Source organism: Protopterus annectens, chromosome 16.part0 (assembly GCF_019279795.1).
Source record: "Protopterus annectens isolate FY-2018-M chromosome 16.part0, PAN1.0, whole genome shotgun sequence".
In the NCBI taxonomy this organism is placed as follows: Eukaryota; Metazoa; Chordata; order Ceratodontiformes; family Protopteridae; genus Protopterus; species Protopterus annectens.
This window is the reverse complement of record NC_056750.1, coordinates 172851993-172867803: the sequence shown is the minus strand read 5'-3', so window position 1 is coordinate 172867803 and position 15811 is coordinate 172851993. Positions and strand designations below refer to the sequence as shown.

At 41.2% G+C, this 15811-nt stretch overlaps 1 protein-coding gene across 3 annotated transcripts in view; it reads left to right on the top strand.

Moving 5' to 3' along the window:
- LOC122790711 (von Willebrand factor A domain-containing protein 5A-like) overlaps positions 1 to 15811 on the top strand; it is a 1391420-nt gene that overhangs the window by 498281 nt on the left and 877328 nt on the right. For all 3 annotated transcript variants that reach the window (XM_044058264.1, XM_044058265.1, XM_044058267.1), the window contains exon 8: positions 15093 to 15181. In XM_044058264.1, coding sequence (XP_043914199.1) covers positions 15093 to 15181 — 89 coding nt within the window. The remainder of the gene's footprint in view (positions 1 to 15092; positions 15182 to 15811) is intronic.

Below are 15811 nucleotides of genomic sequence, written 5' to 3'. Positions count from 1 at the left end.
GTTAAGTTCATTGTGGATAACCATACAGTTTCTTTCCTGTTAGGCCACCACAGCTCTAGTGCCAGGCTAGATAGAAAGAATTTTCTGTTGTAATAAGAAATGTCTTTCACAATGAATGATGGGGAACTAAATTACCATAGCAGCTGGAGGTCTGAATACTTGTTGAGTATACTTCTGCATAGATCAAGTATTTTTGGGAAAGGGACTCTTAGAAAAATGGCGGACAGCAAGTTTGAGGCATGGTAAATCATTGACAGGACAGACACAGGATAGATGGTGGCATATAAAGCCTAATATGGAACTGCACAGCTGTGAGCACAGGCACTTACATGTGTTATGGTATCCCAGGAAAAAAATGAAGCAGGCATTAGGAAGATTAAAACTTAGTGGTAAGTCATGAAAAGGAGATAAAGAAGGGCAGACTGTGGGCTGGGAAAGGACTAAGAAGAGAAAACCAACAATATACTGTTGATAGGTGAAGACTGAAGGGAGATGACAAACAGTTCAGTGATGAATAATGAGGGGGAAAAAGCTATGCAGGCTTGGCGTGGGAGTTAAGTAATCCGGTTGCAGGCAAAGTTTTATTTAGGCAGTTTTGGGTAACAAGTGTGTTGGATGCATTTGAAAGATAGGACACCTTGGAAGAGATGCTAGCAGCTACAGAAAGCCAGGTGGTTGACTACCCAATGGGGAAGTGGCTGACAAAAGACAACAAGAGAGTGATAGGATGGAGTGGAGAGGAGGTGTGAGGAGGGAGAATTCCAGTGAGTAGGACGAGGACATAGGTAGTTAGGGGCAGGGATTAAGGAGGAGAGAAATGAGAGCAGTGAGATGGGCATAGACAAGAGGGGAGTAAGGGCATGGTGATGCAATGAAGTGAAGACAGCTGAGAAGAATGGTAGTAAGTGGCTGAGGAGCATTTGGGTAGGGGTGATGGAATGATGTCTTTAAAGGCAGGAAGGGAGGAGGATTTGTAATGCAAGAGGGAGCACCAGAGAAAAGTAAGTGAGAAGAGGGAAAAAGGGTAGGACTCTGAGAAGAAAGGCAGAATGGACAGTTATGGGAGCAGATGTCGAGGAGGAGCAGTAAGACTGGGGGGCATGAGGTGGGGGGAGGCATAGACTGGAAGGAGCTGAGGGTTGTGACAGTAGATTACTATTTTACTATGAACATTATGAAGGGAGGTAGAGGCAAAGAAGGAGAATAGTCAAAATGGAAACAGTCCAAGGCCTAATCCTTACCAGGACAGGCCAGAAGGTGACACTGCTTATCTTCTTCAGAGTAAACTACATCGGTCTCTGCTGATATTACCAGGGTTAAGCAGTGTAAGGCTTTTAAAGGGAGTTTGAAATGAGATTGAGCTGGACAAGTAAGACAAAGCATAACTAATGGACTGAGGAACCCAGTGCAGACTAGATATTTCTTTACTTCTTTTTCTCTGCTAGGAAGGAAGGTGGGTGGAGTGAGTTGCCCAAATATTTAATTAATGAAAAAGTTTGGGTATTTAAAGTTTAGGACAGCAGGAGTCAAAGGAGGGAGGGGCTACATAGTCTATTTGCAGTGATTGGGCAAACCAGGTAAGTGCATGGCCTGTTTTTGGTCTGTTATGTTATATTACACTGTGCAAGCAGCATCCAAAGAACATAAAGGATCAATATTAGGCAGTGTGCAGTCAGCATTAGAACATAATGGTTAGCTTGACTCAAGGACACTCCTTGAGAAAGTGCTTGGTATAACACAAATGTTTGTTCTTTCTTTTAATAAACTGTTTTTCAGTGTACATAGAACTGCTTTTGTATTTTATCCTAGTAACAATAGCTCTTCTTTGGAGCTAGTTGCTGCTTTTTGGAGTTATTTAATCGGGTCTGAGTGTTGGGTATGAAGGACCTGCACATTTCTTTATTTTCTGATTTTGTTTTTAATGACAGCTGACATGTGGAACCAAGAGGCAAAGTACTTGTCAGAGTAATAGTGTCAACAGTTAGTAATGGTGCTCAGTGTTTCTGTCCTCTGAGTTTATCTGTGTTGTATAAGAAGGTCTAAATGTTTATTATATTAGCATAGTTGTTTGCAACTGGTGCCACAAAAGCTGCAAAGGTGAACTAAATAGCAGAGATTTTATAGCACTCAAGTCTGCAAAAAAGTGCTTGTTGAAATGTAGGTTAAAGCACTTTTGAAGTGTTTCAGAGTAAATGCTTGTTAAAATTAAGATTAAATTTAAAGTGCTTGTGTATTGCTTTAGAGATATTTTAACAAATGTCTTTGCTGCCTTGTCCTTAATCAGTGTTCCTAGTTGTACTGGTGCTAAAATTATTCTAAGTAAGCTGCTTGTTGAAAGATAAATGTACTTAATTTTAAAGGGTGTTTTTAAAGTTGCACTGATTGCTGCCTTCTGAGGATGGGCTGTTAAAGGTGATGGTCCCCATTACCATAACTGTAATTTCAGTAATGAATTCTGCATTTATTAAGGTACCACTTACACTGTCAGTGCATTTACTCATAGCAGTTTTCTTTTGCATATAGCACATGCAATACTAATTTAACTGGATTTGTATAGAACCTTGTATATAGCTCTTATTATTTCAACAGGAAGTTACCTGGAAACATCCCTAAAATGTACATCAGGGTAATCAAAAAGGACTGCTAAAGAATAGTTGTGTAAAATCTTACCAGAACCATAGATGTCCTTCTCTTCCATATTACAGTATTCTTGGTGTGGGATTTTCCACCTCAGGCAACCCGTACGTCGGGTCCTATACAAAAGCTTCATCTTGGCTGTTGCAGATGCGTGGGATGTCAAACGTAGGGCCATAAACCAGGGACCTTAAATGTGATGTCTGCACGCACAGACCTCAGAACTTGAAAGCCCAGCTGGAGTAGAGTAGTCAGTGATGTCATTCATAGGATCATGTAGCCATTTTGTGGTTAAATTTGTCATAGAGTAGGGTATAGCCCCCAGGAGACCTAAGACAGATCATTAATGAGTGAGGGAAAGGATAAGGGGGTTAGGTGGGTGGGAAGGAACACTGCAACATGGAAGAGAAGGACATCTATGGTTATGGTAAGATTTTTACACCACTATTCTATGTCCTTCTATTCCTGTGTTGCAGTATTCTTGGTGTGGGAGAGTACCACAGCTTAGTTGGAAGAAAGGAAGGAAGGAGGTAGAAGAAACTGATTCCACAAAGCCCTGCAGGATTGCTCTGGCCAATCCTGCATATGCTCTGGAGACATTATCTAACTTGTAGTGTTTGGTGAAAGTGTGAATGGTGGACCATGTGGCTGCTTCTAGTATGGACGCAGTGTCCATGCCTTTTAAGAAGACTTTGGAGGCTGCCACTGCCCTGGTAGAGTGAGCTTTAACTCCCTGTGGGAGTTTTTTTGCCATGATGTGAGTAACATAGACAAACAGTTTTTCTAATCCAGTATGCAATGATCTGTTTGGAGACTGCCTTGCCCAGGGCCCTGGGGTGGAAAGAAACAAAGAGCTGATTGAATTTTCTTATGGATTTTGTTTTGTCTTGGTAAAACCTTAACTGTCTGTGTACGTCCAGGGAGTGGAGTATCCGCTCACTTTCATTGGTAGGAGAGGGGAAGAAGGTGGGTAGATGAATAGACTGGTTGAAGGACAGATCACTGACCACCTTCACCATAAAGGAAGGGTTAGCTCTTAGTGTTACTCTGGCCTTGTGGAAAGTAGTGTATGAAGGGTGGGCCATTAGGGCCTGTAATTCAGACACCATTTTGGCTGAAGTTATGGCCACTAGCAGGAGTGTCTTCCATGTGCACATTTGCAGAGCTGCCATACTAGCAGGTTCAAATGGAGACTGGGTTAGTTTTATCACGATGAAGTTCAGGTCCCATGGTGGTGGGATGGGTTTTCTTGGTGGTCTGATGTATAAGACCACTTTTAAGAATAGCTTTATGTCGAGCCTGGCCAGTAGGGGAGGGTCTAGTGGCAGGCAGGCTGAGATTGCTGAAAGGTGGACTTTCACTTAAGAGTAAGAAAGTCCCCCTTTTACTAGTTGACACACATAGGCAAGAACTAGGGGGGATCTGCGATGCATGGATCCCTGCCCTTGCCCAGACACCATTTTGTAAATCACTCCCATTTAGCTAAGTAAGATTTCCTGTAGTAGGTTTCCTGGTGTCCCTCAAGACTGAAAGCATGTCCTCTGAGTAGTGGTGCCTGAAGGGAATTAGAAGTTTATCACCCACCATGTCGGTGCCAACATCTGCAAGTGTGGGTGAATGAGAGTTTCCTTTTGTTGTCAGAAGGTCCACCTTATGGGGTAACTTGTGGTGATTGCCCTTGGCTAGATTGAAAAGTAGGGAGAGCCATTGCTACCTTGGCCAGTAGGGAGTCACCAAGAAGAGTTTTGGTTTGTCTCTCCTGATTTTCAGGAGGAAGTTTTGAATTAATGGGAAGGGAGGAAAGGCATATAGAAACCTTCTCTTCCATGAAATGCTGAATGCTTCTACTCTCCAAGCTAGTGGGGAGTAGGTCTTGGAGCAGAAGGTCTGCAGTTGTCTGTTCTGGGGGGAGGCAAACAAATCTACTTGAGGTGTGCCCCACCAGTGGACAATATCTAGAAAGACATTCCGGTCCAGCATCCATTTGTGTTTTGGAGAGTATGTCCTGCTGAGTAGGTCTGCTTGTTTGTTGTCCTGCGAGGGGATGTAGGTTACCTGCAGTGACAAGTTGTGTTGTGAGGTTAGGTCCCAGATTAGTAAGATTAGTCTGCAAAGGTGGTACGATTTTCTCTCTCCCTGCTTGTTGAGGTACCACATAACTCTGGGTGTTGTCTGTTATTATTTGGAGAACACCTGGTTGTAGGAGTGGAAGGAAGGCTTTCACTGCCAGAAAGACTGCTGTCATTTCCCTCATGTTGATAAGCTTGTTCTTTAAGGAAGGGTGCCACTTTGTTTGAACCCTGTAGTTTGCCATTGTGGCTCCCCATCCTAGGTCTGAAGCATCTGTATGCATGAACTGGTTTGGGGGGAGTAACTGCAGCAGAAGGCCCGGGTTCAGCTGAACTTGCTGAATCCACCATTTTAGCTCTGACTGTAGAAAGGACAGGAGAGTGATTTCTTGCTGTAGAGGATGTTGGTGCTGTGAGCGTACATTTTTTAGATACCACTGTAGCTTTCGCATGTGCATTCTGGCAAGTGGTAGCATGGGGATGGTGGCTGACATTAGGCCCAGGGTTCATTGGAATTGCCTTGCAGTTATTTGCTGGATCTGCTGAAGGGCTTTGAAATGGGAGGTCAGGGTGCTGACCTTGTCCTGGAGAAGAAAGGCTTTCATTATGTCTGTCTTGATCCTGCAAGCCAGAAATGTTTTGGGGTCAAGGAGAATTTTGGAAAGTTGAGGGTGAACCCCAGTCGTAGGCACATAGTGAAGTCTAGATGGATCAGGATATCGTCCAGGTTGGGGTAAATCTGAATTCCTTGTGTTCTGCAATAGGCTATGGCAGGTGGCAGGCATTTTGTGAGCTGCTCTTGGAGCAGTGGACAAACCAAAGGGCAATGCAGTAAATTGGAAGTGAGAGGAGGGTCCAGAAAAGTGTAGGAATCTCTTGTGGGAAGGTTGAATGGGTATGTGCAGATAGGCTTCTTTCAGGTCTGGTGTGGCCACGAAAGCCTGGGCTGTTTTGAGAGGGAGTAAATTTGGTAGGGACAACATTCTGAAGGTGGGCACTTTTAAGAATAGGTTTAAGAAGGAAAGGTCTAGAATGGGTCTCCATGGTCCATTTTTTTTGGGGACCAGAAATAGTCTTGAAGAGAAGCCTTTTCCTTCCTTCCCTGGAGGGACAGATTCTATTGTACCCAAGTTCAAAAGTTCTGTCAGAATCTGTGGGCAGAAGTGTATCTGATTTTTTTGGGGGAAGGGGACATTACTTAAGGGTAGCCTTTTTTTTCCAGGAGAGGAAGTATCCCTTTTGAATAATAGCCAGAACCCATTTGCCTGTGGTGATGGTTTTCCAAAAGGGGAGGCAGTGGGAGAGGTGGGCGGAAAGAGGGAGATGGGTAAGACAGTCACACATTGTTGCGGCCTCCTCTGTCTTGAAAGGGTTGTCTAGAGGGGGGGCTAAGAGACAGCTGGCCTGGAAGCGGTTTGTCTTCTGGCCCCTCTTCTGTATCTGCAAGAGGTAGGTCCAGCTGGGGCATCCAAGATTTTAGACTTGAAGTCTTCTGGTAAGTGTTGCAGACGAAGCCAGGAATATCTCCTGAGTAGAGCGGCAGATGCTGCAGAGCACGCAGAGGCCTCTGCAGCATCATAACTACATCTAATGGAGTGTCTGGCTACTTGGGCAGCCAGAGATAGTTTGGAAGAGATGTCAGATTTAGTGGGCAGTCTTGAGTAGCAGCCAGCAGATTGGTGGCTTGAGAGACCAGGTCCAGAGCATATTTGGTCATATGGGTTTGATAGATGATGGCTCTAAAGGCCAATGTGGAAGAGGTGTAAACCTTTTTTTCCCAATCCATCCATTGTTTTGCTATCTTTGTCTGTAGGTAGGAGAGAGGCAGACAGAATCAGTCTGGATTGTTTATCTGGTGAAATGGCAATCACAGCAGGATCTGCCAGGGGTGGTTTGACTAGAAGTTTCTGATCATCAGGCACCCCCCCCCCCCCCACACCCACACACACACACACACACTCAACCTCTCTAGACTTGAGTTCATTCCACTTCCCTTCCCTACTCCCAGTCTCAATCACCCTCTTGTCCCGCTTGTATTTTTTCCCATTTTACCACTGCCCAGTCACAGAGTACATTCCATACTTTTGAACCCGTCACAACAATCCTACTCTTTCTCTGCCATAGAAAACTACATCCTAGCTAGCGTTCATGTTGTACCACAGTCAACCTTCACCTCACTGTGACACTGTACAGTGAAACTCATTGTACTGCCCATTTCTGTCTCTATTTACTCCTCATATTACTAGTCATACTCAAATATTTCAACTTCCCTAGCATACCCCTCCATAAGGATCCATTTCTTTAAATAACTGCCATCCATATCACCCGGGTGTACTTCTAGCATTATATCATATATTCTACCTTTATATTCTTCCACACAGCTCTGCTTCTAATTTTCCTGCTCTCATCACTCTGCATTACTTTCTCACTTTGCCACGTATCCCTCAACTCCATTATCACACCTTACCAAGCAACATTCCCCTACACACTCCCTCCTGACTGATCATCTCTTTATCACTCTTGCACTCTTTCATTCTCAAGTCTGCCCACTTCTTAAAACCAAAATATCTAACAATAAAAACTAAAAGAGACAGAATTTCTCCAAAATGCCCAGACAACCTGAGCTTCCTTCCTTCTTCTACTCTAGCCTCACATAATACACTAACACTGTGTGGGATGTCTAACCAAACCCAGACCAAAACATTATAACTACTTCCCCCTGCAGAACATGCTTCTACATTAAACCATATTTAAATAGACCCACTAGTTAGGATTCCTTAAAACTATTTAATCTAAATATCCAGAGCTTCCTCAATAAATAGCTGAATTACATGCTCGATACTCTCTCTCTCCACCTCCCAGATGTTCTTGTTCTCGAATAAACATGTACATAAAATATATCCAATGCATAGTTTGGCATAATGGTTAAGGTGTCTGCTTTATAGAAACTAGGTACAGAGTTTGATTCTCACCAGTGTGGGAAACTGACTAGACTTAAAATAGCCCACAAGGGCAGCTAGCCCAGTACTTACCTATAAGTCTTACCTTGTTTATAGTATGTTTAGACTAGACCGAGAAAGCAGAGTGCCAGGTGCCTTAATGTATAAAAACAATCTCGAATTTCACCTCTACTCAAATAACATTCCTAAATTTAGCAGTGCAGAAATACTAATCTCCCATCTTCAACTAAACCCTAGTAAAGCTATGTGTATTGCAGCTTTCTATATCCCACATACAATAACACACTATACCTGAAGACGTTCCATCTTGTTTATCAAAAAGTATTAAACTTGCAATTTTCATACTCTGCTATTTTAATGTAAATTGAGCTGCACTTTATATCTGTCAACTATTCACTCAGTCGTTATAACTTCTCTCAAGTAGCCCAACCCAACATTGAAAGGACAACAACTCTACGTCAGGCTTAGGCAGGCAGTTTACTGCCACCCCCTATAAAATGACTCAAGCAGGTACTGTCATTGATCCTCTTAAGTGATCACCACCCCATGTTTATTATTAGAAAGTATAACAGACCAAAAAAATTCTCATCATTGTAAACTGGCTAGAAACCTTAATAAATACAGTGATGTCTCTTTCTCCAATGCCCTGCAATAGATTAACTGGCATTACTTAAAACAGTTGCTCCTAGATGAAACCACTACCATATTTAATCGGATCTTCTTAAACTTATTACATTTGCATGCACTGCTTAGGAGAACAAACATGAAATCTAAGTAGGCACCCTGGCTAACTCACGCCACTTAACAAGTCATGAGAATTAGGGACAAAGTTTGGAAAATCTGACAGAATAACAAAATTCTTCCAAACTGACAGACCTAACACTCTTTTGAACCAAGTAAAAGCCTATGTAAAAAAAGGGCAAAAAAATTACTATGTAAACATTCAGAACTGTTCCCAGAGTAATCCAAAAACTGTCCTGGTCCAGCAGTTATAACCTTCTTCACCCCAGCAGAAAACTCCTCTTATTCCTATGTCAGTAAAGTACTTCATCTTCCACTTCATCAACACAGCGGCCACACTAAGTAGATATTTAGGTCCTCAGCCATTTTATGATTGGTCTGAAAACCCACCTCAAACAAGCACCCCTGCATCCATTAAAAACCTCCTCTTTAAATTGACTCCGCTACTGTAGCAGCTGATAACCTGCCAACCGACTACATCAAAGTGAGACCTTAACATTTCCCCTCTCCATCTCCATAAATAGAACCATTATTGAGTTTTAAGTTCTTTAAATATGGAAACAATTGTACATTGTACCACTACATAAGGGAGGAAACTCTAATGATCTATGTAACTACTGACCCATAGCTATAGTTCCTCCTCTTTCAAAAATTCTGGAGCTTTAAATGCACACTCAAATTCTCTAATATCTACTCAACAATAATCTTTTCTCACCTACCTAGAATGGATCCTGCTGTCAGTATTAACTTCACCACTTTTCTGTTGTCATCTCTGGACAATGTCAATCAACATTGTAATACTGGCAAATCAGTGTCAGATATTATTTTGCTTTCTAAGACATTCAGTATTGTTCTGCACTCACTGTTTCAAACAACAGGAGAACTTATCACACACAACGTTGCTATGGTTCAAGAGGTACAGTATTATCTCACTCGGGCATTAAGGTGAAAAATTGGGGGGGGGGAGGCAACCCCCCACCTATTTTGGTTTAAATTCTGTACTTTTTGTGTTATGTTCTTCTTTTAAATGACAATAGGTCAGGAGCTTAGCCCCCACCCCCCCCATGTGGGGGGCTCCACCCCCCACACCCCCCAACTATATATACCAACTCCAGGGTTGCAGTACATTGGGGAAGGGGATAAATCCCTGTTATTTGCCTTAAAGTATACTGAAGTACTAGTTGTCAGTCAGATGAGCTATCGATCAAATGGGTTTCAATCAAATGAAATTTCGATCAAATGAAGGTAACCATATATATGTTTATATATGTATGTTGTGTGTGTTTGTGTTTGTGTGTGTGTGTGTGTGTGTGTGTGTGTATATATATATATATATATATATATATATATATATATATATATATATTTTTTTTTTTTTTTAACTGTAGCAGAATGCTTGCTACAAATATAAACAGTTGCTACAGTTTATAGGCTGCCTGCATGGAGCACTATAGTGCTCTCATGTATTACATTAAAAAAATAAATCTTCATTTAAACTGTAGTAATCTGCAAACAGATGCTGGAGTTTATACCCTGCTGCATGGAGCACTATGGCAGTCATGTTTTAGAAAAAAAAGAAATTAAGCTGTAGCAAACTGCTTACTACATATAACAAACAATTGTTACAGTTTAGACCACACTTTCAGTGTTCAGCTTTTACTGCAAATGCAATATCAGCTTTGAAAAAGCTGGTATTGCACTAAAGAATGATTTGAGTGATCGGTGGCTGATCGCTCCAACCCAACAGTTTGCACCCTTGGTTATTGTCTGTCTCGCCCTGCCCTAGCTATGCTTCTGCTTTGAAGAATGCATTTACTATTCCTAGAAATTAAGCTGCTTCTATTCCATTAAGAAGGTATGCTTGTTTAGGTAACCAGAATTTTTTCTGAGTATTTGAAAAATGAAATTTTGAATGCTCCTTTCTGAATTTGTATTTGGTCCTGCTGCTACCTAGATTCTCAAATGATGGGATGATAGAGGTAAACTGATGCATGGAGTATCTAGAGTGTTTTGTGTTCCTGGGTTTTCCCTTATCAAGGTGTCCAACTTTAAAGGGCAGAACAAACAAAAATTGCAACCTAACAAGAGTCAGGATACCAAGAAGAAATGACAGAAGGATATTGCTTCCAAACCATGTAAAAGTGGTTCCTTTCCCCAAAAGATGATTCACCTAATAAATAATGACTGTGCCAAGACTCTGGGCATCCTGTCCCACCTCCCCTTCCCCCAGGCTTTAGCTCATCTTAGCAGCCTGGCCACACATAGTTTCAGACAAGTAGGTGCTGGGAATAATTCAGTGAGGATCATGTTGACAGTGGATAGAAAATCCTCCTCCCTTCAGGGAAATCCTCCAACACCTGTCAGACCAGACACATCTGTTCCTTCTCTCTCCAGCAAGCCGAGGTTATAGAACCAGTTCCTGCACCTCAAAAAGGAAAAGGATTTTTCAACAGAATCTTTTTGGTACCCAAAAAAGAAGCTGTTGTGGAGGCCAGTGTTGGATTTGATGTGCCTAAATACCTTTCTGAAAGTACCCAAACTCAAAAGCTCCAACCTCCATCATTCCTACCCCATCTTCTGGAAAACTGTTTCATGGTGACTTTACAGCTGAAAATGACTATCTTATTTCAGTTGCTCCCAACTTCAGGTTGAACCTACAAATGTCCTTTTTCATGCCTGCACAAAGAATCCTCTTCCTTGGGTGTGTGATGGACACAGAAAAAGTATGGCCTTTCTAACATGAGACAAAATCCTAACTATTTAGAACATTTTCAGGGATTTGTTTCTTCAAGAAGCTCTCTATAAGAGAGGACCACAGAATTACAGGCCTCATGGCATCAGTGATCCTCATAACATCTCTGGCCAGACTCTACATGAGAAAGATTCATTGGTACTTAAAAACATTTTGGATGTAGCACCTGCTTACCTTGGAGCTCTTGGTGCCAGTGCTGGATTTTGTAAAATAAGAGTTTCAGCAGTGAAGGGATCAGATGTCTCTCTCTCCAGACTTGCCCTTTGTCCACTAGACCCAGTTCAGTAAGTCCAGATGGACTCATCAGATTTTGCATGAGGAACATTGACTTGGTGAGTTCTAGTGCAAGGTGAATGGAGTCCTTCAATGCTCCAAAGCACATAATCATCAAGGAAATGTTAGAAGTGATTCAGACCTTAAAAGGTTTTCAACACTTACGGTCTCCAAGTCCCCTTTTATTGGTCACAGACAACACCACAGTCACATGGTACCTGAATAAGCAAAGGGGTACAATGTCATACCATCTTTGCTGGTTTGCAGTGATGGCATGGAAGCTAGCCTTATGGCATTCTTTGACACTTCAGGTGTCATACATCCAGTCAGAGCAAAATGGTAGCAGACAGATTTGGTAGATTCCAGATTAACCCTCATAAGAGGCAACTCAGGACAGAGGTCTGCCTGGAGTAGGTCCAGATATGGGGAGCACTACAAATAGTTCTGATCCCCTCCTTTCAAAACAGACTGTTTGAAAAATTTTATTCGACACGTACTTGCAACCATGGTTGGAGGACAGAATTCTTTTTCCCTTGGACATAAATATTCCTTTATGCATTTCCAACCATTTCGCTACTACCCAAGGTACTTCTGAAGATTCAAAAAGAATTATCAAAGATCATAGAGATTACAGCGGTAGCATTGTTACCTCACAGCTAGAGGTTCTCCCGTTCCAGTCTCTGCTTGGCTTGGGAGTGCCTTCTGTGTGGAGTCTGCATGTCCTCCTTGCAGTTGGGTAGCGTTCGAAAGACATCCGTGCGTAAATGGGCGTGCCTTCGTTGAAGGTTGGGTGTTGAGCTGGCACCTCGGCGTTTCATAAAAAAGTCTACTGCCAATCATTAGCGGACTGGAGTTTGCTGTGGCGACCCCTTACCGGGAAAAAGCCGAAAGACAAACAACAACAACATAGAGATTCTCTCTTTTTGGCCCAGGCAAAGTTGGTTCTCCCTTTTAATGGAATCAGCCAAGGGCAATTACCACAAGCTTCACCACACTGTGGATCTGCTCACACATTGCCAGGGGAATCTGGTGCACCGCATCTTAAAGCAATTGCTACTGAAATGAAAAAGTAGACCACTCAGGGTTGGAGTACAAATCAACAGATGTATCAAGAAATAAAACTTCTTCCAAATATGGCTGCAAAGACATCTCAAGTGTATAAACAGTAAGAAAACTTTAATTGAACAGGTAAGCATTTATTGGTTTGAAGAAGCAGAGGAGACTATATGAAAGCACTTAAATGTTCAATTAAAGTTTTGTTACTATTTATACACTTTGAGCCATCTTTGCAGCTATGTTTGGAAGGAGTTTTATTTCTTGAATTGCTACTGAAAGCCTGGATGATTCTATCTTGAAACCTTTAGACACCTGTTCCATGAGTATGTGCAGCAAGTATTAAAGGAGGCAAGAAAACCTATAACTTCAATATCTTATGTTTACAAGTAGAAGAGGTTTTCTAGGTGGTGCCTATCAGGTACCAGAGGGCCTGGTATGGTGTCCTCTCCTCTGGTTTTGAAATATTTGGTTTACTTTATACATCTTTTAAGGTGCATCTTGCAGCCATCTTAACTTGTCTGCTCATGGATCTCCCTTTTTAGTCTCTTTTTGTGGTAAAGCATTTTATGAATGGAGTGTCAAAAGCAATCCTGCCTCCTTGGAATCTCAACATTGTTCTTGAAAAGTTGACCATATCTCCTTATGAACCTGCCTTTCATGCTGATTTGAAGTTCATCACTTGAACTGTTTTGCTTATTGCTCTGACATCTGCAAGACTAGTCTCTGAGCTGCAAGCTATCATCGTAGGCCGGCCTTATCTGATTTTCCACAAGGACAGAGTTGTTTTATGCACTAATACTTCATTCTTTTCAAAAGTTTTTTTTCCTGAATTTACCCTGAATCATGCCATCAATCTGAAGTTGTCTATCTGGAACCTTAAAACAAGGGAGAGAAAAATCTGCATATCTTGAAAGTGCACATGCAACTCGGGTACTACCATGACAGAGATAAGCCCGTCATGACAGCTGAACAGCTATTTATTTCCTTTTCTGATAATAATGTCAGACTGTCTCTAATCGTGTTTGCTCATTAGTTGTCCTCTGTTATTGTTTTTTTACTTCCACCATGGTAAATCTGTTCCATACAGGGCTAAGGCACATTCCACCAGAATCTTATTCTCTTTGGTGGACTCTAGAATCATTCTAGAGGCAACAGTATAGTCCTTAGTTCATACCTTTACAAAACACTCCCAGCTGGATTTTTTTTCAAGTTCATGGCTTTGTGAGGACCATTCTGCAGGGGCTCCTGGATCCTTATCCTTCCTACTTTCAGGTAGGGTAAACTTTGTAAACCTACCAATATGCCACTGAGGCAGTGTGAATGATGAATATAGTGCATCTGTACAAGTCCTGCTTACCTGTAACAGTAAATATTTGAATTTCACACTGCCTCACTGGCAGCACCCACACACCATCCCCCCTTATTTTGTATATAGTTTGATGGCATCCAAACTTGTGTTGTTGGTCATCTGTGGTTAATTCTTTTTGTGGTATTTGGCTGTGAATTGGTTGATTAGCTGTTCTTTCTTCTGGTCTTTTTTGGTTCTTCCTAATTTTCACTAAAAACCTGAACAGCGGGCTTTTCTGTGACGGGGGTTAGGCTTCCCCAGATGGGAGGGGCTTAGCCAATCCCCTATCAGAAAGAGTCAGAGGAGGTAATCATGAGCTCTGAAAAGCTGCCAGTGTGGGTTTGTGCAGGTACAGAATGTATATGCCACTGAGGTAGTATGAATTTCGAACATCTACTGTTATAGATAAGTAGAACTTGTGCAACTGCACTGTCTACTGGATTTGCATGTGGTTTGCTGGGTAAATTCACTGTGGGTCCAGCTTTGATCTAACACTATAGCAAGGCATTTTTAGCAGGATACTGTTTCATTTCAGGTGTAAGTCAATTATCTTGACAACTGTTTGAATGCTGTTTTAGTAAACAAGCTATGTAAAATTATATCTACACAACTGAAACAGTGTTTTGTGGAGGCAAAGCACACAAGCACTTATGCAAGAAGCTGCACCCCACTAATTAATATAAATAACATGAATCACTGGTTCTTGCATTAAAGTAATTTTGCACCTTGAAGTGACCTTAGTCAAATAAACATTAGAAAGTCATGCATTATCACATATCTAACAATCAAACAGCCTGAATACTTCCACTTTTTATCATTTACAGATGTCCAAAGGTTTAGTTCTATCAGCCGTCCATTTCTTCCCATCCACCAGAATACACCTGTCTACTGTACCAATATTAGACTGCTCTGAATGTTGCTGGAATTTGTAAGATGGGAATCTCCTTATTTCCAGGCAGAACTTGCTGTTGACAAGTGATTTATTCTTGTGTGCAGTATTTCTTCATTACTGAAGAATTAAAGCCATTGTTGATTTTAAAATGTAGAATTTAGTGTTACTTTTTAATGGCAGTAATCTGTGCCTTTGTCTTGATACTATGAACTAGAAAATAACTTGACTGCCCCCATGTCCTAGCAGATGCATGAATAGATTTGTCACTGTACTCACTGAAAGTAGTACATCAGCCCTGCTCTATGTCTGATAAGATCTTGTGTTGTACAGACCAACTTCTCATGTCTCTTCTGTAATATTTTCACAGGAAACTCTACTGTTTCTCTTGAAGAGTCTCCCTCTTGGCTGCTATTTCAACATCTATGGATTTGGTTCTCATTATGAGTCTTTCTTTTCGTAAGTATGCATTAGAAATCGTGCTAGCCATCTAATTTGAAGAATGAAAAACTAGATTTAGTAACTGAAACTGGAACTGTTACAGATGAGTTTTGCTTAGTGGGTAAACTGACACTGGGCACATGTTTTCCTGAGACAGCAATGCTCTGAGGAAAAAATGGAGGTTGCTGGAAAACCAGGAGAATTAACCAATCTCTCTTTTTTTTAAAAAAATATTTTATTGAATCTTTATATACAAGAACAAGCACAAAAATATAATAAAACAAATAACTATTTACGCAAATGTCTGCATGATTTTTTGCTATATACATAGAATTTATTAAACAGAAACTGATCATAGAACATACATTAATATTTCTCTGTAAATGAGTTCAGTTTTATCCAGTAATTATATTCTGCGGTTATTTTGTGTGTTTTTATCTTAGTAATAGACGTTTCTTTGTGACACACAGCAATGACAGTATTTAAAATTTTGTAAATGAAGGCATAGTTTAATTTTTTAGCTTTTTGTAGTCATTTTCCTGGCTATTGTCAGTAAGCTCCAGAGAAGTGGGAATTGAGACATGGGTACACATCCAGGAATTGGAAAACACCAAAATTTTAACTGATATGAATTTATCAGACCACAGT